Source organism: Hyla sarda, chromosome 1 (genome assembly GCF_029499605.1).
Source record: "Hyla sarda isolate aHylSar1 chromosome 1, aHylSar1.hap1, whole genome shotgun sequence".
Taxonomy (NCBI): Eukaryota; Metazoa; Chordata; class Amphibia; order Anura; family Hylidae; genus Hyla; species Hyla sarda.
Genome location: NC_079189.1, coordinates 224307433 through 224330260, shown reverse-complemented (window position 1 = coordinate 224330260; position 22828 = coordinate 224307433). Strand labels below are relative to the sequence as shown.

The 22828-nt window shown below is 42.3% G+C and overlaps 1 protein-coding gene across 1 annotated transcript in view; it reads left to right on the top strand.

Moving 5' to 3' along the window:
• The first annotated feature begins 875 nt into the window (after window positions 1-875).
• The window catches only part of PDE6B (phosphodiesterase 6B), a 107686-nt gene continuing 85733 nt past the window's right edge, over window positions 876-22828 (top strand). The window contains exons 1-2 of the mRNA XM_056551925.1: window positions 876-1346; window positions 16989-17141. Coding sequence (XP_056407900.1) covers window positions 876-1346; window positions 16989-17141 — 624 coding nt within the window. The remainder of the gene's footprint in view (window positions 1347-16988; window positions 17142-22828) is intronic.

Below are 22828 nucleotides of genomic sequence, written 5' to 3'. Positions count from 1 at the left end.
GCAGATGGGAGGATGGAAGAATGGGGCAGCGGAGCGGCAGCAGATATCGGACATGGTATCGTGGACATTAAACGAATCCCCGATACCATCAAATGGCTAGTATCGGCCCCGATACCGATACTAGTATTTGTATCGGGACATCCCTAATTGTAATGCACTGTAATGTTACAATGTTTACAATGAAATATGCCTGAAAATACACTGTGTGAACCTAGCCTTAAGGTCATATTTATTCATTTACATTTTTAGTTAAAAATTGGAGTGAAAAAACTGAAAATTCAAAACTGTGAATACATCATAGCAGATGTCATTTATTTAGTCAGTAAATGAATACATTGTATACAATACTGTAGTGCTGATTCTCGACACTAGAAAGAATCACTACAGGGAATTTAAATAATGAGATGGTCACATGTCGGCTGCAGATAACACCGTCTAAGTGTCTGTTTAATTAAATCCTAAGTAGCTTGGTTTAAGATGCATAGCATAGACACATCTAATAAATCCCACTGTATGCATCGTTTAGTATTCATTGTTGGAACCTCACCAAAGACTAAAAAGTGATACATACTTTGTCATGTTTGGTTATTTACATTTTATACTGCAATATATACAGGAAGTCTTAGAACATGACAGGTGATTGAAAGATTTAGTGTGAGTCACCTGATCTGTTTGGCTTGAGCAGATCTGTCCTCCTAAGGACTCACCTTCAGCATTATTAAGGATATGCTTTGCTGATCACAGTGAGATTAATACACACTTGACACATTCTCATGTTACTAACAGAACACCAGCCTGGAACTCATCACATAAACCAGTGTATCTGATACAGGATTTTTTTTAAAACTAATCTACATTTGGTGAAGTCTTTCACAATGAGTCTTAAAACGGCGGATGTGATGGCATTTTTGGATAACAATCCAGCTTTTACCGAAAAATACTTCAACAAGAAACTAAAGCCAGAAACTATAGCAGTTGCCTTTGGCAGAAAAGACAGAAGTGTTGATTTTGCTACTTTTCGGGAACTTGCTCAGGTAGAAGAAAGTGAAATCCTCTTTGAACTTATTAAAGACATGCAAGAAAGTATAAATATGGAAAGAGTTGTATTCAAGACCCTAAGGAGAATCAGTTGTCTCATTCATGCAGATCGGTGTAGTCTTTTCATGTACAGACAAAGAAATGGCACTCCTGAGTTAGCCACAAGACTTTTCAATATCCAGCGTGAGAGTAAATTGGAGGATTGTCTGGTACCACCTGACAGTGAAATTGTGTATCCATTGGATATTGGAGTTGTAGGACATGTTGCGCACACAAAAAAGACCATCAACATCAAGAATGTTGCCGAGGTATGTCAAAAGCTATTTCTTATGTCTATATTCTCACATTTTATTGGATTTGTTTAAACTTCTACCTTCATCATCAGGGTTCTGAAATTGGTTTATAAATGTTATTATTATTTGATTTTATTGTTATGATATCATAGAGTCTGTTTAATATAGAAGTACATTTTGTCATCTTCAGAATTTGCAACAGAATTTAGAAACAGTGCACTGTGTTAAAAAAACTGTTCACTTCTATGGTCCAAAAAATTTACTGATAAAAAGGCAAAACCATTAAACAGTAGTCAAGGGACTTGGCTTACTTAATTTTTAGGTCCATCCAAATTTGGACATGCCACGCCCCTGCTTAACTGTGCAGATCAAAGGTAAATGTTATCAAAATAATGTAACTATTATGGATAGTCCAACTTCAGATTTTCTTTTAAATATATCAATATCAGTCTTGCACTCTTGAGTTACTGCCCTTTAAACTTACATTTTTATCTACATCTTGTTGAGTAGTCATTTCTTTTGCAAGGCATAGTGATTCTGAATACACAAATGTATGTCTTATAAATGGATAAATGATGACCGCTTTTCTGATCGACAGCCTCCTTCAACTATTATACCTTCCTTTTTCTTTACTTGTTTCCCTTTTTTCTTTCTCATTTTCTCCTCTCTTCTTTCCTCACTTAGTCTCTCTCCCTTTTCTGTGTGTGATGCCTCTGTTGTGTGTGTTTTTGGTGTTGATTTTGTGTCTTGTCCACTGGAGTCCTGTATGGCCTTTTCTAATTTTACGTTGTCCTGAGGTAGTTTGCCCCCAAACAATTACCCCTTGTGACTTGCCTTGTTATGACTCTTTACTATACCCAAAGTTTGGGTTTGTTCTCCGTCGATTATTGTGCCATATTGTTTTCTCTTTGCTGATTTGACCTGTATGGTGGTTCCTGGGACTTTGTTCTCTGCTGATATTGTTGTTTTTCCCTTGTATTGAAAAAAAATATTATAATAAAAATTTACAGTTGAAAAAAAATAAATGGATAAATGATGCTTGAAACTGGAATCTATTAAATCTACCAAAATCCATGGAATTGTTTTGTAGATCTGGAATACTATAAAGTTAATAATATAATTATGTTTATCTATACTATAATGCATCTCTTTTAACCAGTCATGCTTGCTGAAACACTGGGCTTAGATGTCCCCTATTTTTTCATATATCTCTAGATACTACAGGATGAATGAAAAAGGATGGTGCATAATTAAAACCTCGGAATTCATAACCAAGAGAACATTTATTAATATGAAAATTCATATAATCTATCCAAGTATTAATTATATACTACATACGTTTAAAGAGTACCTGTCACCAAATAAAACTTTTAATATAGTGTTCCTTGTGTAATTAGCAGACACTTTCCCATTCACTTGCTTTTAAAATTATCAACAGAAATATGTTTAAAATGCATTATAAAAAAATGGCCACTAGGTGTCTCTGTTCTTTTCCCTACCAAAATTAATACAGTAAGTTTGGTCTCCTCCCAGCCTGGAAGGAGACTGAACTAAGGAAGTGTTTCTGTGCACTGAGCTTGATTGACACCTGCACAGAAAGTGAAAGGTTCACAGATTCTCACAGAAAGCTGCACAGACTGAAAGCTGCAGGAGAGCCTCACTGATAGCAACACAGACTGAAACTTGCATAGAGCCTGAGGTCTTCTATTCATCACAGCACTGCAACCATGTGAGGGCGGAAGTGGTCCCCCAGCAGGCTTCAGTGATGTCATGCCTGCTGGGAAACTCACTATGTGAGCAAGAAGAAAGGTAAGATACGCATCTTTTTAAAGCTCTGACATTATGAAGGCCTGGAGGGTTGTTAGGAGTAGTTGGAGAACATAGCCTGAGTTAGTTTAGAACAGTTTATTTGGTGACAGGTACTCTTTAAAGTGCCTTTCATTGATAACACAGGATAAGTCTAGTTGGTAGTCCAGTTCTGTCCAGATGCAGCCAGCATATCCTCAGATATGGACTCCATTGTTTCAGTGATGCTCTGTCTCAGGTCATTCATATCATGTGATTGGATGTGGGGGGGGGGGGGGGGGGCAAATACACTCAGTCCTTGATATAGCCCCACAGAAAGAAGTAGCAGGGTGTTTGGCTCTAGCCGTCATGAAGGCCAGCCATCATTAGTGAATAATTGTTTCCAGCGTGGCTGATCCTGCGTACTGGTAGGGTTTTTGTTCAGGTATTGGAGAACATGTATATTATTTATGTGGCATAAGCCATTTCTATAACATTAACAAATGGCAGGTTCTCAAGAACTGCTTGTAAATGCCACCATGCAGGGATCGATCATGTGGGACTATAGATGTCAGTCAGTGATATGTGTCAGATGGATATGTAATGTTGTGGAAAAAAAAATGTAACAAAAAAAGGAAAATATAAATAAATAAAAATAGAAAATAAAAAAGGGAGAAAAAAAATTATTGTGTTAGCTGAGATAAAAAAAAAAAAAGGGGGGGGGGGGATAGAGAAAAATGCTAGATGTCCAAGGTAAAATTGTAGTTTATTCTAAATGGTCAAATGCAATTATAACATACAAAAACAGAGAGGATGCAGGATCCTTGCATGCCTCTCTGATTAATGAATTAAAAATGATATATGAAATCAAATAAAGAGTAGTAGTGAAATGATAACAGTTGCTGCACCACTAAGTAGCCACTGTCTATTGTTATGAACCAGCTTGAGGTAGAGGTATTGGAGCGCTGTCCGTTTTCAAGCGCTGCAGTCCCCCAATTTTCGTCCCACTGAGCTACAAACCATTGTACCGGCACAAAGTCTCTGATAGTGAGCGCTGTTTAGGCTGGGTGGCTGTGACAGCAGCACAGCCTGGGACCACATCCGTGGCTTGGGAGTATCAAGGTAGTAATTTGCTGCAATAGTAACGGCTCGGCAGCTGCAACAGAATGAATGAATGAAGCGTTGATACTATGTACCGCTTAACCGTCCTGGCAAAGGTCTCGGGTGAGTGTCCTGTGCTGTTCTGATGATCGTCAGCTTCATCCTGGTGTAGGTGACAGAGTCTGCCTGCCGACAGACAGGTCACCCTTGGTGGAGATGCCGGTTTTCAAAGTGGTGTCCACAGTTGTTCAAAGTAGTATCCACAGGTATCTCGTGGGAGCACGAGCTCTAGTGCTGGAAGCAGCTTCTTTTGATGACATATAACTTTCCGGTATTAGAGTCGTCTATCCAGTGGTTGTGTAATGGTCTTTGGGTATAAGTGAAGCAGATCAGACGCGTTTTGGACCCTCTAGGTCCTTCCTCAGTGATCAGAGAACCTGCCATTTGTTAATTTTTCTGTAGATTTTAGTATTGGGTGGTAGGAGGATATCACCAGAGCAGAGTTCTTGGACAATATATAGATTGAGTACCTCCAACTATCTGCATTTCTATAACATGTCCAGGTAGTATGCCCACAAAAAAAGGGCCTATAGACGTTGTGCCTGGTCATTGCACAGGCCACATTTTCAGTGTCTCTCATGTACCCGATAAAGGCACATGGTGTTTCTGACCCACAAATTCGAATATTGTGAAGAGCGATCCTCCCCACTGAGGAGAAGTTTAGCCTCATGGTTGAACACCAGCCTGTCAGCAAATTCGTTGACCCTGCAAGTCAATGCAAAAGCCAAGGCATTTTTGTTTGTCATCTGATTCCATCTTATGAATATGGCTTACAGTGCAGACATTTTGACAAGCTCTGCCATACTGTGGTGTATAGCATCTGAATTAATACTAGTCAGTGGAGTTGACCTCTTTGGACTACCCTTGTATGTAGCTGGAATACTGTTTATTGTCTCTTCTGAAGTCTTTGGGCAACCCAGACTTTTCCCATGATATACACAGACATTGGATTTGAATTGCTTCACCCAATGGGAAATGTGAGTATGTTTCTATGCGGAGCACATTTACCAAATTTATTCTGAAAGCTTTTCTGTATTGTCCCAACAGACCTTGTCCTTGCAAATTCCAAAATGCTAAATGTTTTTTTCTTGCTCTGATGTCGCCATCTACAGTATGTTCTACTGTATATGGACATTTTAAATTTGTTTCTTGAAAATGAAAGCTGTGCTGGGATTGGTTGTTTTAGGCACCTACGCCAGTTTTGCTTTGATTTTCAGTCACTGGTCATTTACCACTGATGTTACTTGTTACTGATGTAACTCCAGGTCTTTTGCGCCATTCTTTTTGATTTACCCTGTACTTTCTGTGAAACAACAAATAATGTAATTCTTAACTTTTATGTATCCCAGTTCTCATGCATCCCCAGCTATCTCACTTTCTTATGTAGCAATCTTATCTTGATGTAATCTAAGGTTAAAGGAAAACTTTTTTTCCCCATAACATTTTGTAAACTTTTTCAAACTAAGAATGCCCATAGGGCAACTGGTAATAATAAACATGTTACACATATAACATGATGCAAAAAACATTTTGGTTTCCTATCTAGCTTTGATATAATGCAATATGCATTTAGTGGGCTTGGCTATTAGAGTTTAACATACAATTCCAAAAGAGTTGAATATTGCAGATGGACAAATGGATGGTCATTGTTGACTCCATCGCTCCCATAGAGAATGCACAGGGATAGACGGACCCCATTCTCAAGATCATATGAGGTAGGATCCTTCTACAGAGGTAAAAGGCCTTGCAGCTATTGAGTACAAGTTGGTATTCTATTCTGCATATGTGGTGTCTTCAGCCATTAAAGAGGTACTCCGGTGGAAAACACTTTATTTTAAATCAACTGGTATCAAAAATCATAATCTTTCCAGTACTTATCAGCTGCTGTATACTACAGAGGAAGTTCTTTTCTTTTTAAATTTATTTTATGTCTGGCCACAGTGCTCTCTGCTAACACCTCTGTTTATGCCAGGAACTGGTAGGAGTAGGAGCAAATTGCCATAGCAAACCTATCCTGCTCTGGACAGTTCTTGACATGGATTCCACCAGAGTACCCCTTTAAGACCCTTTTGCTATTTTTGGTGAAACTGCACAAAAGACTGTGGTGGTGTCGTGTTTTTTGGCCTGGTCCTGATCGTTTTGAATTTCTGTCAGAAATCTTAGTGTGGTCCATGGGTGTTCTACAATTCACAAATCTTGAACTCTTATTAGTATTCTACCTATCTTGCCCAACCTTGGAAGGTTAGAGCATAACTGAATGTTTTTTTCCATATCTGATACATTTATATTTATCACCTAGTGTTAATACACAAGAAAGGACCCCTCTATATTTTTTTGTTTTGTAGCTCTCTGTATAAAAAAGTTTGCATGGACAAAAGATAACATACACTACATTCTTAGAACGCAAGTAAAGTCTTTGACCACCAGTTTTCACCAGTTTTTTAAAACACAACATTCAATATCTGTGAACAAATTCTGTAAAATTCTGCAGAATTGCCCAGTTTAGTCAGGTAGATTGAATTTATTTATGTATTTATGAATTATGAATTTATTAACTGTATTTATGAATCCTGCCCTGCACCAATACATCTCTCAGATTCCTAAGAGAGATTAAATGGGGCAAAACAATATTATCTTTAAAAAAGTCAGACTATCAAGATTGCGTGATTGTTCATAGGACATATCAGAAAATCATCACAGAAATAACGTAATTTGGCTCTAGTGAAACATAACCTTTAATTATTCTCAACATAATAGTATAAATGCTCCTCCAGCACCAAAATGTGCAACCATCACAACACAAAAAATATACTTAGGTCAAAGCGTATCTGTATATGATAAAATATGAGGTGTAAGGCTGAGAAAATATGGCCAGAAAGATCAAGTACTGTTACAAATTAATGCTCATGAAACAACAAAGACAACAACTGTCCCATGTGTCCCAATATGTCTCCCCCACCACCCAGGTAGAGTTGTTATTACCAGGGTTCATTAGGGCACCTTAATTAGTAGGACAATAGTTACAAAGAGGATATGGAGGCATAATGCCAAAATTAATCACAATGAAAGATACATTGGGTAGAGAAAGGGAATGGTGGATATGATGTCTCCTCTCCTTCTGGCAGCAGGTCAAAAGGTGCCAATTACAATGGATAACCTGCCTAATGAAATAAACCATAGGGGAGTACTTTACATCTCCATCCGGCTCAGACCACCATGTTGACTTCCTTCAGCCAAAACTCATCTCATAACATTAGTCAGGACAGGACAACAGGGAAAACATGCTAGACTTTGCATTTTTCCGATACCCTCCCCTCCTCTACACAATCTCACATCTATAGGCCCCCAAACTGTAATAATGCCCTTCGTGGTGTCCTGCACAGAAAAAGTCAGGTAAGTAGGTAGCCAGAGGTCTGCATGTACCTGCATGAAGCTCCTAGTGAGCGAAACTAGTTAGGGGGCAGTGTCTGTTTACTGGTTTTAATAATTTCATTGTTGCCAGAGTTAAATCACCCAGGGCTGCAGCTTGGGTAGATATGAATAAATATGTAAACAATGTGAAATATACATGGTCAGCTAAGGCTGCCGGTCTGGGTGGAATATAAACCCTGTACCGAATTATACACTCTTTCACCAGCATATTATACTAACTGTGGCAATATAGGAGATTTTAACCCTTTGTCCTTTTAATAGTTATCATTAAAAGTTAAATTTTATTGGGGGTTATTTGGATTTTGTTAGTTATAATTAGCCTTCCCAATAAGGGTTTTTTGTGGTTGTTAATGTATTTAGGTAGCCACATATGTAGGAAGGTAACTATCCAGGTAGGTAGCTAGGCATGTACGTAGGTAGCTAGCTAAGTAGTTAGGTAGCCAGGTATGTAGGTAGGTATGCAATGAATTTTTAAAATAGCCAGGTATTTAGGTAGGTAGTTCTGCAGCCAGGTATGTAGGCCAGAAATGAAGGTGTTAGGTAGCCAGTTGTATAGGTATATAGTTAGACAGCCAGGAATGTAGGCCAGTTATGAAGGTAGTTAAGTAGCCATGTATGTAGGTAGGTAGTTAGGCAGCCAGGAATGTAGGCCAGGAATGAAGGTGTTAGGTAGCCAGTTGTATTTGTATGTAGTTAGACAGCCAGGCATGTAGGCCAGGTATGAAGGTAGTTAGGTAGCCAGGTATGTAGGCCAGGTATGAAGGGAGCCAGTATGTAGGGCAGCTATAAAGGTAATTAGGTAGCCAGGTGTGTAGGTAGGTAGTTAGGCAGCTAGGTATGTAGGCCAGATATAAAGGTAGTTAGGCAGCCAGGTATGTAGGTGGGTAGCCAGGTATGTAAGTGAAAGCAAACAAACAAAAACAAAAAAAAAAGAAATAGAGATACTCACCTGTCCCATGCAGCGATCTCCTCACTACCGCTGTGCCGCGTTCTTGTTCCTCCCCAGTGCAGGCGCCGGTGAGTGACGTCATCGGCACCTGCACTGCGCAGCGGGCAGAGGTCACGTCTCCTCTCAATGTAGGCCACAGTTGATTGTAGCTTATGCTGAGAGGAAGCTTTCAGCTGTTTGGGCATGAGCTGTGCATACAGCTGAAGGGCTCGTTCAGATGGGCAGATCCACAGCGTAGTTTACGCTGCGAATCTGCCGATGATGGACCCCTACATTGTGCCTCAGTTGCACCTGCTCGGAGCAGACACACTGCGAATCGCCACACTGTGAGTCGCCACGCACATGCGCAGTATACTCGCACACATCGCGGCTGTTCTCTGCCTAGCTCAGGGAGCAGGGGGCGGCCATGATGTGTGCGAGTACATTGCCCATTGTCAGGATTCGGCAGGCTGGAGGTGGATCCTCTGTGTCAGAGAGGGATTGGCGTGGACCGTGTCAGTGGATCGGTTCTAAGTTGCTACTGGTTTTCACCAGAGCCCGCCGCAAAGCGGGATGGTCTTGCAGCGGCGGTAGCAACCAGGTCGTATCCACCAGCAACGGCTCAACCTCTCTGACTGCTGAGATAGGCGCGGTACAAGGGATTAGACAAGAGCAAGGTCAGACGTAGCAGAAGGTCAGGGCAGGCAGCAAGGATCGAAGTCAGGGGCAACGGCAAGAGGTCTGGAACACTGGCTTGGGATACACAAGGAACGCTTTCACTGGCACAATGGCAACAAGATCCGGCCAGGAAGGAAAGGGGAAGTGAGGTTATATACACAGGGAGCAGGTGGAAGCTAATTAGACTGATTGGGCCAGGCACCAATCACTGGTGCACTGGCCCTTTAAATCTTAGAGATCTGGCGCGCGCGCGCCCTAGAGAGCGGAGCCGCGCGCGCCAGAACATGACAGCCGGGGACCGGGACGGGTAAGTGGCTTGGGATGCGATTCGCGAGCGGGCGCGTCCCGCTATGCGAATCGCATCCCCATCGCGAATGTCAGTGCAGCGCTCCCGGTCATCGGGTCTGACCGGGGCGCTGCAGAAAGGAGAACGCACATCGCAACAGTGTGTCTGCTTGTAGCGGCAGATTGCTGCACCGAGCAGACACATCTGTAGGTACACTCTAGGGGTCCATCATCGGCGGATCTGCCCGTGTGAATGAGCCCAAAAGCAGCATTAGCCTGGGGATCAGGGACAAGTGTCTTGGATCCCCAATAGCACCTGCGGGCCATTTACCTGGCAGGGTCCTCAGGCCACGTCTAAACAAGTCGGCCAGTCCACCCCTGGTCTTCAACATTCCTAGCTTTTTTTCCCCCCATATATGAAGCTCTTACTATCTGTCTTTACAACTTTGTCAAATGCTGTCACCATCACAACTTAAGGGTATTAGTATATATTCTTTTATCCAAACTACATGCCCTGTAGATCACTCTTATATGTAAAAGTTTGAATAAGTCATTTATGGTGCTATTATTCAATGACTGTATGGCAGTAATATCTACTTACTGTATAACAGTACTTTCAGTCAAACCAGGATTGGATCTATAAAAGAGAATAGTTAGAAATCTATTCTTTATCCCAAAATGCACCAGGTAGTTAAAATGTAAAAAAAAAAAAAACTGCTTTAGTACTACATCATTACAATGCATTGAAATATCAATTGTTGGAAAGTACATGCAAAAAACTATACATAGGAGTACAAAACTCCATAGTTCCCTTAAAATCCTACAATTAAAATAAAGACACATACAATTTCTTGTAAGAAGTGAGTCCATAGTTGTTCATCAAGGGTAACATTTATAACAATTTATTATCCTTAAATAATGTAATAAATAGTTTAATAATCCATAATAATAATTTAATAAATATAATCATTTAATCAAATATACCACTTAAAACCACCAGCTTAAACAAACTATTTCTCTACCTAGCTATAGCTGGGTGACCACCCCTCGAAAAATTGACTGTGACAAGGGAGGGAGAAAAGTAGAAGTGGACTTCTTGCAGGTCATAATCCTGAAAACTGCCAGCACCACATAACTGAAACAGCTTATACGGATCCGAAATTCCTGTTGTTCATCACAGTGATCAATCAGGATACAGGGATAATGGGGGAGTTTCATCAAAACCTGTGTTGAGGAAAAGTGGACCAGTTGCCTGTAGCAGCCAATTAAATTGCTTCTTTTATTTTTAAAGAGGCCTCTAAAAATAAAAGAAGCGATCTGATTGGTTGTTAAAGGCAGCTGGTCCACTTTTCCTCTACACAGGTTTTGATAAATCTTCCCTTATGTGCCCTTACAGCCGAGATATAAATCTATTGTGTGTGTATGTATGTATGTATTTTCAGCATCCCTTCCAAACGGCTGAAGATATTTACAAGAAACTTGGTACACATGTCAACTAAAAATATATGACCCACACTCTGGTCAATTTTATAAGTGCTCTTAAAGGGGTACGCCACCGTTAGACATGTTATCCCCTATCCAAAGAATCGGGGATAAGATGTCCGATCGTGGGGATCTCGCCGCTGGGGACCCCCGCAATCTCTCTTGCAGCACCCACTTGTCATCAGCTGAACAGAGCGAAGTTTGCTCCGTGTCTGATGACTCACGATACAGGGGCCGGAGTATTGTGATGTCATGACCCTGCCCCCTCGTGACATCATGCCCCACCCCCTCAATGCAAGTTTATGGGAGGGGGCATGGTGGCCATCACTCCCCTCCCATAGGCTTGCATAGAGGGTGTGTGTATCATCATGGCCCCGCCCCCTTGTGACATCACAATACTCCGTCCCCTGTATCGTGAGTCATCAGACACGGAGTGATCTTGCAGCTGATGACAAGTGGGTGTTGCAGGAGAAATTGCAGGGGGTCCCCAGTGGCGGGACCCCCACGATCAGACATCCCCTATGCTTTGGATAGGGGATAAGATATCTGGGGGCAGAGTACCCTTTTAATTACTCTGTGTGGTCTGTGTGGTAGAGTAAGATACTCCCACAAAACAAATATTGTATATACCACAGCACAGTAGTTAGTAATTTGAAGTGCAATGTATAATTTTATTGCGTCCCCTTTTGGGGTGCCATCAGCATGCGCGTCGCTACAGGACATGCCAACCAAGCAATTGCTTGGGGCCCAGAGCTGGCTGGGGGCCCCCGAGCACAGCCAGTGCTTGCCCGTCCTGTAGCGATTAACAATCCTGCTCTTGGAGTTTGTGCTTTGGGCCCCAGGCACCCAAACAAGAGGGCCCCAAAATGTCTGACATGTTTTTAAAATAAACTAATTTGCAGCTTTGGAGTTCTTCTCACCTCACCACAATCACGCTCCCCCCACCCCCGCTGCACTTGGTATCTTCCCTCAGCCCGGACTCTTCTCTCAGCCTTCAGCATCTGAGCAGGAGGAGGGGGAGGGGGAGGAGAGAGCTGTGAGGAAAGGAGACCGCAGAGGCTGTACAACATGGGGCCTGACTAACGTAGGTGTCCCTGCATGTATTTGTGTATAAGCAGGTGTGTGTGGATATATATGTGTATAAGCATGTGTGTTGATATATGTATATATATATATATATGTGTGTGTGTGTGTGTGTGTGTGGATATATATGTGTGTACATATGTGTATGTCTATGTACTGTGCCTGTGTATGTGTTACTATTGTGGATGACCAGATGTAAAGTGCATGTGTGTATCTATACCAGTGTTTCCCAACCAGGGTGCCTCCAGTTGTTGAAAAACTACAACTCCCAGCATGCCCAGACAGCCAAAGGCTGTCTGGGCATGCTGGGAGTTGTAGTTTTGCAACCTCTGTAGGCATCCTGGTTGGAAAACACTGATCTATTCTATCTGTGTGTGTATGAAGCATGTATAGTATGTAATGTGTACAGTGTGTGTGTATGATGCATGTATAGTATGTAATGTGTACAGTGTGTGTATGTATGATGCATGTACAGTATGTAATGTGTACAGTGTATGTGTGTATGATGCATGTATAGTATGTAATTTGTACAGTGTATGTGTGTATGATGCATGTATAGTATGTAATTTGTACAGTATGTGTGTGTATGATGCATGTACAGTATGTAATGTGTACAGTATATGTGTGTGTATGGTGCATGTGCAGTATGTAATGTGTACAGTATGTGTGTGTATGGTGCATGTACAGTATGTAATGTGTACAGTATGTGTGTGTATGATGCATGTACAGTATGTAATGTGTACAGTATGTGTGTGTATTATGCATGTACAGTATGTAATGTGTACAGTATGTGTGTGTATTATGCATGTACAGTATGTAATGTGTACAGTGTGTGTGTATGATGCATGTACAGTATGTAATGTGTACAGTGTGTGTGTATGATGCATGTACAGTATGTAATGTGTACAGTGTGTGTGTATGAAGCATGTACAGTATGTAATGTGTACAGTGTGTGTGTATGATGTATGTACAGTATGTAATGTGTACAGTGTGTGTGTATGATGCATGTACAATATGTAATGTGTACAGTGTGTGTGTGTATGATGCATGTACGGTATGTAATGTGTACAGTGTGTGTGCGTATGATGCATGTACGGTATGTAATGTGTACAGTGTGTGTGTATGATGCATGTACAGTATATAATGTGTACAGTGTGTGTGTGTGTGTATGATGCATGTACAGTATGTAATGTGTACAGTATGTTGTTTGTAGGATGCATGTACAGTATGTAATGTGTACAGTGTGTTATGTGTGTATGAAGCATGCATGTACAGTATGTAATGTGTACAGTATGTGTGTGTATGATGCATGTATAGTATGTAATGTGTGCAGTATGTGTGTGTGTATGATGCATGTACAGTGTGTAATGTGTACAGTATGTGTGTGTATGATTCATGTACAGTATGTAATGTGTACAGTCTGTGTATGAAGCATGCATGTACAGTATATAATGTGTACAGTGTGTTGTGTGTGTATGAAGCATGCATGTACAGTATGTAATGTGTACAGTATGTTGTGTGTGTATGAAGCATGCATGTACAGTATGTAATGTGTACAGTATGTTGTGTATGTATGAAGCATGCATGTACAGTATGTAATGTATACAGTGTGTTGTGTGTGTATATAATGCATGCAGTGGCAGATCCAGGGGGGGGGGGGCAATTGCCCTGTCCCGTGCGTGCGCCCATTGGAAAGCAACGTGGAGGAGTGGCGCAGCGAACAGGACATGTGCTGGCCAGCATGGTAATGACCAGCGGCACATCAGCTTCAGTGCTCCGACCACCGCTCCTCCAGTCCCGGGACCTACTGCAATGGTGACCGGACAAAAGGAGCAGTGGTCAGAACACTGAAGTAGGGCAGTAAACAGGCATACAGCCTCCAGCCATACACTGTATGGCTGGAGGCTGTGTGTCTGTGGGGGAACATACTACACCTAATGTGGGGGGACTATACTGCACCTAATGTGGTGTAAACTATACTGCCAACCTAATGTGGAGAACTATACTGCACCTAATGTGGGGTAAACTATACTGCCAACCTAATGTGGAGAACTATACTGCACCTAATGTGGAGAACTATACTGCACCTAATGTGGGGGACTATACTGCACCTAATGTGGAGAACTATACTGCACCTAATGTGGAGAACTATACTGCACCTAATGTGGGGTAAACTATACTGCCAACCTAATGTGGAGAACTATACTGCACCTAATGTGGGGGACTATACTAATGTGGAGAACTATACTGCACCTAATGTGGGGAACTATACTGCACCTAATGTGGAGAACTATACTGCATCTAATGTGGGGAGAACTATACTGCACCTAATGTGGGGAACTATACTGCACCTAATGTGGGGAGAACTATACTGCACCTAATGTGGGGAGAACTATACTGCACTTAATGTGGGGAACTATACTGCCTAATGTGGGGGAACTATACTGCACCTTATGTGGGGGAACACTGCTAGCCTATTGTGGGGAGAAATCTGCTGCACCTAATGTGGGGGGAACTCTGCTGCACCTAATGTGGGGGGAACTCTGCTGCACCTAATGTGGGGGGAACTCTGCCGCACCTAACGTGGGGAGAACTGTGCCACACCTAACGTGGGGGAACTGTGCCGCACCTAACGTGGGGGGAACTGTGCCGCACCTAATGTGGGGGCCTCGTATAGACGTTCGCTCACATCGCGCTCCCAGCATTCAAGGGCCGGCGTTACTACGTCCTGACGCCGGCCCTAGAGCGTGACGTGCGTGAACATCAAGGGGGGCCCCGAGATTCCCCATTTTGCTTGGGGCCCCCAAATTCCTTCAAATGGCCCTGGCCATCAGCAGGGCTTTTTTCAGACAAGCAATATTAAACAGAGCTATACTGTAATCCACAATACTTGGTGTATCGGCTCTCCCAGGCCTTGTGGCAACCCTGTTAGAAGAAAGGAGGAGAGTGCCTGGAGCACTACAGAGCTGGCTCTTGCTGTGCGGTCTGAGGAACACCTTAAGTTCTTCAGGCCTGTAGTTAAGGCAACATCAGTGGTAAATGGCCATAAACTGAAAATCAAAGCAAAATTATTATTAGTTGCCCATAATAACCTATCACAGCATAGTAGGCTCCGATATGGCATAGCTTATGAAGACATCTGCGCTATTAGCTATACAGAGTGCATCTTCTTCAGACGATGAAACCAGACGACAAACCAAAATGCTGTGACATGCAGTGCTGAATAAAAGAGGACGAATTCGCTTACACGCTGGTGTTTAGCAATGAGGCTACTTTTCTCCTCAGTAGGAAGATCAATCACCATGTTAGAATTTGGGGCTCAGAAAAGCCATGTGGCCTTATCAAGCACATAAGAGACACACCCAAAGTACATGTGTTCTGTATAATGAGCAGGTGCACCTCCACATTTCCTTATTATTTGGATTTTCACCTATACCTGAACAAAAATCCTCTAGAATTTAGGATTGGGCGTGCCAGAAACAATGATTCACCAATGTTGTGCTGGCCTCCACGATTGCCAGATCTAACACCCTGCTACTTCTTTTTGTGGACCTACATTAAGGATTCTTCTGCCCCCCCCCCCCCCCCCCAGCCACAGAATCTGAACAACCTGAGACAATGCATCACTGGAAAAGTGGAGTCCATATCCAAAAATATGCTGGCACGCATCTAAACGAAACTGCATTCCCCCTAGACATCTGCCATATGGATACCCCTGAACATTTGTAGTGTATAGTGGATTCTCATGTTAATAAATGTGTGTTGTGTCATAAAACTGAGGCTATAATTTTGCACCTTTCTCTTTAAATCCCCCTGTACATCAAAACTGTGAATGTTTATAAGCTAAAAGTATGTTACAAATATGTGTAAGTTAAAGGGGTACTCCGGCGCTATGACATCTTATTCCCTATCTAGAGGATAGGGGATAAGATGCCTGATCGCGGGGGTCCCATCGCTGGGGACCACCGTGATCTTGCACGCAGCCCCCTGGTTACAGTCAGTCCTTGGAGCATGTTTGCTCCGGGTCTGATTACTGGTGATCACGGGGGCCGAAGCATTGTGACATCACGGCCCCGCCCCCGTGTGATGTCACGCTCTGCTCCCTCAATGCAAGCCTATGGGAGGGGGCGTGAGGCCCCCTCACATTGGCTTGCATTGAGGGGGTGGAGCATGACATCACACGTGGGCGGGGCCGTGACATCACAATGCTCCGGCACCCGTGATCGCCAGTAATCAGAGTCGGAGCATGTTTGGACTGATTGTAACCGGGGTGCTGCGTGCAAGATCACAGGGGTCCTCAGCGGTGGGACCCCCACGATCAGGCATCTTATCCCCTATCCTCTGGATAGGGAATAAGATGTCTTAGTGCCAGAGTATCCCTTTAAGGACACCTTTAGTTTTAAACATAATTTTTAATCTCTAGAACACCTCTTTAATACATAAATACTATAGAAAAGGTCCTTGCAGCTGCTATGTGGTCCATGGAGAGATTCTTCGTCTCTTTTCTTCAGTGATCATGGTTTCTCTTCCCAGGTACAGACAGCATAAAATGGAGGAAAGGAAAACAGCCTGAGAACCATGCAACACTTTCCTCCAAAAATAAGAAAAGGGGATTTTATACGCTCTGAGCTGTTCTGTCTGGTCACATGAACCAGCACAAGGAGTGGGCCCCATCGAATAGTGCTATGGAGCCCCTCTCCTCCATGTACACTTCGGCTTCTTACTATCCATTGTATAACCTTTTACTTTAACAGCACTTTATTACCAACCAGGTGTTGTAGTGTAACTAACATGACTTTTTTAATGTTCTGACTCCTGCATAGAATACAATGTACAGCAAATTTGCAGATGAACTCACAGAATATGAAACAAAGAATATACTTGCTACACCCATTATGAATGGAAAAGATGTAGTTGCAGTTATTATGGCAGTCAACAAAACCGATGGTCCCTTCTTTACCAAAAATGATGAAGATGTAAGTATATTTTCATTAAAATATATTCTAGCTGTCTCTCAATGCGGAAGAGCAAAGCTTGTTTTATAATATGTTTCTAATATGGGGCTTTGAGTACTCTAAGGGCTATAAGGCCTGCTGAATGAGACAGATCCAACCTACTTCCACCCAGAATTCACTAAACATGCAAAAAGATTTCAAAAAGTCCACTAAATCTGCATAACATGGTGTCAATAAATGCCTGATAATGTAATTGTATTGGTCCCTTTTGCCAATTATTTTCTTCCAGGCTGAAAGATGATTATACCCTCGCTTTAATCTTATCCATTTCTTCAAATACAGATTTGTCTGCTTGTTTCTGAACAATTAAACTGGTCTTAATGGATTTTTTTCACGTACAAAACACTTTTAAGCTTAGTGATATCTGGGTTAGAAGCAACATGTCTGTCTATGTATTTATCACTCGATTATCCTGAGCTCAATAAACGGCTCTCGTCAGACAAACCATTTGCACCAATTAACTCATTGAGGCCAAGTCAATGTATTAGCCAAGAGGTCAAGAATATTGGCCTTAAGATCCCGGTCAGACTCATTAGTGGGAAGGATATGCATATACTATGAGGTGTGTACATCCCCAATGCTTTGTAAAGCGCTCAATTATGCACAATATGTACACATTTGGAATAATTTTTAATGTGTCAATGTATCTAAGTTAAACATCTTTGCAGTATGTTTTGATTAAAAATTTCACACCAGCTTCAATACAAATGTATATGTCTCCATGGTAACAACAAACAAACCCTGTATGGTCTGATCATGCAGCCATCCTTTCTTCCATCCCTTCCCTTACTTTATGGTAACCTACTGAATGTATGTTTGCCTAAATTTAAGAAGAGATGGGATAAGGTTTGACTTCTGATCAATTGTTAAAGGAGTACTCTGCTGGAAATTTTTTTTGTGCTTTTTAATCAACTGGTTCCAGAAAGTTAAACAGATTTATGAATTACTTCAATTTAAAAATCTAAATTTTTCCAGTACTTATCAGCTGCTGTACAGAAGAAGTTATTTTATTTTTGAATTTCCTTTCTGTCTGACCACAGTGCTCTCTGCTGACACTCTTTTTTTATTAGAAAAATACAAAACTTATCAAATACAAAACACAAAGCAAGCTTAACCAGCTATAACATAAATAAGAAATACTCTAGAACCAAAAACAAAACACTGCCTAACCGGCCAGCCCAGCTTTACTAAGAAACTAAAATACTAAGATATTCAAATATGCCAAAACTCTCTAATCAAACACACTCACATGTTTACCGAAAATGAACATAAAAATAGCACAACTTGGCTTATCAAAATATAAACATAAAAGTTATCATTACCCGACTATAACTCAAAACCATCCATACTTGGGAACACACAACAAGAAAACTAAACGGAAACTTAGCAAGCACACCTCTCAAAATTATTATTAACATTTTTTTAATTTTTATATTTTTTTTAATTTATTTTAATTTATTTTTATATATATTTTTTCTTTTTTTATATAAATAAAAATAATAATCAAAATAATCATATCACACATACATTCACTTACAAAACGACCAAATTAACTGAATCCTCTATCCGGGACTAATGAAAATACCAAAGAAACAAGCAAACGATTTAGCATTATCTGGCTATAAGGAAATACACACAGCAAGAAAACAAAACAGAAAACATAACATGCACACCACTGCAAAAAAAAAACAAAAAACTGAACAAATAACTGAAATAAACGAAATAAACCACATAAACCACATATTAACACAACAACTGGTCCGACTACCATAACGCTATAACATGAAACAATATGAAACAATGTAGATATAACAGAATATAGGTACAAAATCACTAAATATACTATATGAATAAATTGGTAGACAGAAAAAGCACGTAGCAACTCACCACTTCTCTTAATCTCGTTTAATGTGCGATTCAACTGGAAGTCACATATAACATCGGGAGCGGTGTGCGGGGAGAGCCAGACGTGGCGGGGGGAGCTCAAGACGATGGATCCATTTCGCATCGAGTGACGCTTCTTTCTACGTGCTTTTTCTTTCTACCAATTGAATACTACTGCGCTGTTTTCCACATACGTTTAAGCACCACACTTCTAGAAATCGGGAGCGTCCATGATTAGTGGGATTCCATAGACCATAGTGAGCAACACGGTTAGCTGTGCCTGGTCTTTTTTCTTTGAAACGGACTATATAAATAAAATATAATATAAATAAAATATGTGCACTACAGATAACACCTACAAAATCAATAGAAAACCCTAGGAAAAACCCTACACTAAAACTGTACCCTCACCCATACCACCCCTCCTGTACATGGGTCAGAGTCCATACCGTTCTTACAGTTCACAAAGTCCAGTCCTTAACTGACCCATATCAGGTCCCCCAAAGATGAACACCACCACCCACAAGCACACCCTCCCCACCTAGCACTCCTCCCAACCAACTTATACACAAACTTATACACACTGAACTACAACCCACTTTATGCCCAAGTTTGGTCGCCTGTAAGCCCTTCATACCATATCAGCTTAAAAACAAAACAAAAAGCTAGCGTGCACATACATTAGCCCACCACCAGGAAGAAGGATGGCAGACTTGATACATTCAAAATACTTTTACACTCTTTCCCTAACTCCCCCTACAATTCCCTAATTCTATCCCTCTATTCAAACTAACCCTGTTCTCATCTTATCTCTATCCCTATAACACTGTCCCTAACCAAAATAAAGGTACTCTACCCAAAAGGTCTAGTACCTAGGGCACATCAAAAGAAAACCCTCTCCATAGGAGAGAAGCCCTACTGTTACCAAGACTGCCATACTCCAAAGACCTGATCTTCCTGAGGTCACCGGTGATATTCCTACAGACCTCCACCTCGGAGAGGATTTTCTGTTGGGTTGACACTAAACACCATGCATTCCATGTGTAGTACCTAACCACTAAACTAACTAAGAATAAAGTGCCCCGGTCTCGGCCACCCAGGGTCTTGAATGCCCCATAAGCCCACTCCGGATAGGTAAGGCCGGCAAGTTGACTCCAGCCAATGGAAGCACCCACCCTGTTGTAAACCCCTATATTAACCCCTTAAGGACCAAGGGCGTACAGGTACGTCCTTGGTCCTGCTCTCCTGATCTAACGCGGGGTTACACAGTAACCCCGCGTCATATCACGGCGGGCCCGGCGTCATAGTGAAGCCGGGACCCGCATCTAATAGCGCGCAGCGCCGATAGCGGCGCCGCACGCTATTAACCCTTTAGCCGCGCGCTCAGAGCTGAGCCGCGCGGCTAAAAGCGAAACCGAAAGTGGCCGGCTAGCTCAGTCAGGCTGTTCGGGATAGCCGCGGCTAATCGCGGCATCCCGAACAGCTGACAGGACAGCGGGAGGGCCCCTACCTGCCTCCTCGCTGTCCGATCGCCGAATGACTGCTCAGTGCCTGAGATCCAGGCATGAGCAGTCATGCGGCAGAATCGTTGATCACTGGTTTCTTATGAGAAACCAGTGATCAATGATGAAGATCAGTGTGTACAGTGTTATAGGTCCCTATGGGACCTATAACACTGCAAAAAAAAAGTGAAAAAAAAAGTGAATAAAGATCATTTAACTCCTCCCCTATTAAAAGTTTGAATCACCCCCCTTTTCCAATAAAAAAAAACACAGTGTAAATAAAAATAAACATATATGGTATCACCGCGTGCGGAAATGTCCGAATTATAAAAATATATAATTAATTAAACCGCTCGGTCAATGGCGTGCGCGCAAAAAAATTCCAAAGTCCAAAATAGTGCATTTTTGGTCACTTTTTATCTCATTTAAAATAAGTCCTATCAATGCAAAAATGGTACCGTCAAAAAATGAGCCCTCATACCGCCCCGTACACGGAAAAATAAAAAAGTTATAGGGGTCAGAAGATGACAATTTTAAACGTATTAATTTTCCTGCATGTAGTTATGATTTTTTTCTAGAAGTGCGACAAAATCAAACCTATATAAGTAGGGTATCATTTTAATCGTATGGACGTACAGAATAAAGATAAGGTGTCATTTTCACCGAAAAATGTACTACGTAGAAACGGAAGCCCCCAAAAGTTACAAAACAGCGTTTTTTTTTCAATTTTGTTGCACAATGTTTTTTTTACCGTTTCACCGTAGATTTTTGGGCAAAATGACTGACGTCATTACAAATTAGAATTGGTGGCGCAAAAAATAAGCCATCATATGGATTTTTAGGTGCAAAATTGAAAGAGTTATGATTTTTTAAAGGCAAGGAGAAAAAACGAAAATGCAAAAACGGAAAAACCCCCGGTCCTTAAGGGGCTAAAGGGACAATGAAGCAGGAACTGGTCCATGCTTTCCAGCGTGTCCCCGCACTCTTCTCGGGGACATCCCCGGTCATCAGAGTTCCTACACTTCAAATTGTCCCTCACATATAGCTTCCCCTGAAGGCAGCGCCAGGTCAAGTCCCAAAACTTCTGGGGGATCCGTTTCATGTTTAAAAGGTACAACCCCACCCTCAGATCCCAACCTGGACAGTCCCTGAGCGCCAGAGGCTTCTGGAAGTGGGTCAACAAAACCCGTTTGTCAAGGAACTGCCTTGACTGGGTCCTGATCTCCCACACTCCCAGACCCCACCGTCGTATCGCCTTCAGAGTCGGGGTAGCATAAGCCGGAAGATATCGATGGGTCGTACGGAGGTCCTTCACTTGCCCTCCCGTCTCCCATTCCTGGAAGGAAGGCCGAAACCATTCCCTGCAGGAGAGTACCCATGGAGAAGCCCTCTCTGACCAGAGGTTTGAGATGTTAGCTTTCAAGAAGGTGTTCGTTAAGAACACTAGAGGGTTTACCATAGATAACCCCCCTAGTCTCCTCGTGCGGTACGTAACCTCCCTCTTGACTAGGTTCATCCTGTTCCCCCATAACAGTTGGAAAAACAGGCTGTAGATCCTAGTATAGTAAGCTTCTGGCAAGATACATACGCTGCCCAGATAGATAAACAAAGGGAGCAGGTATGATTTGATCAAGTGTACCCTTTCCCTGAGGGTCATAGACCAACCCTTCCACTGGTCCACCTTCTGAGTGGCATCCTGGAGCTTGCCATCCCAGTTTTTGGTGGGATAATCATCCTGGCCGAATGTGATGCCCAAAACTTTTGCTGACTCTTGGGGCCGTGGAAGGGTGTACGGGAGATCAAACGTGGGATCTCCCCCTCCCAGCCAGAGACTCTCACACTTATCCCGGTTGATCTTAGACCTGAATGCCTCAGAGTAGAGGTCCACTTCCGACATCACCACATCGACCTCCTCTCTCTCTCGGACATGAAAATGGTGACATCGTCAGCGTACGCCACCACTCTCTGGGCGACATCCAGCTCCGCCAGACTCATCCCGACTCCCGCCAATGGCCCACAATCTACCCTCCGGATGAAACAAACACGTATAAAAGCGGGCTCAAAGGACAACCCTGACGGACTCCAGACCCCACCGCATAAGAGCGGCCAGACCAACCGTTCACCAGCGGGAAACTCTCTGCCCCTGCATACAAGATCTTAAGCCAATTAACAAAAGTAGTTGGTAAGCCAGATCTCAGGAGGACGGACCAGAGGTACTCGTGGTTCATCCGATCAAACGCTTTGGCCTGATCCAGGGACAGC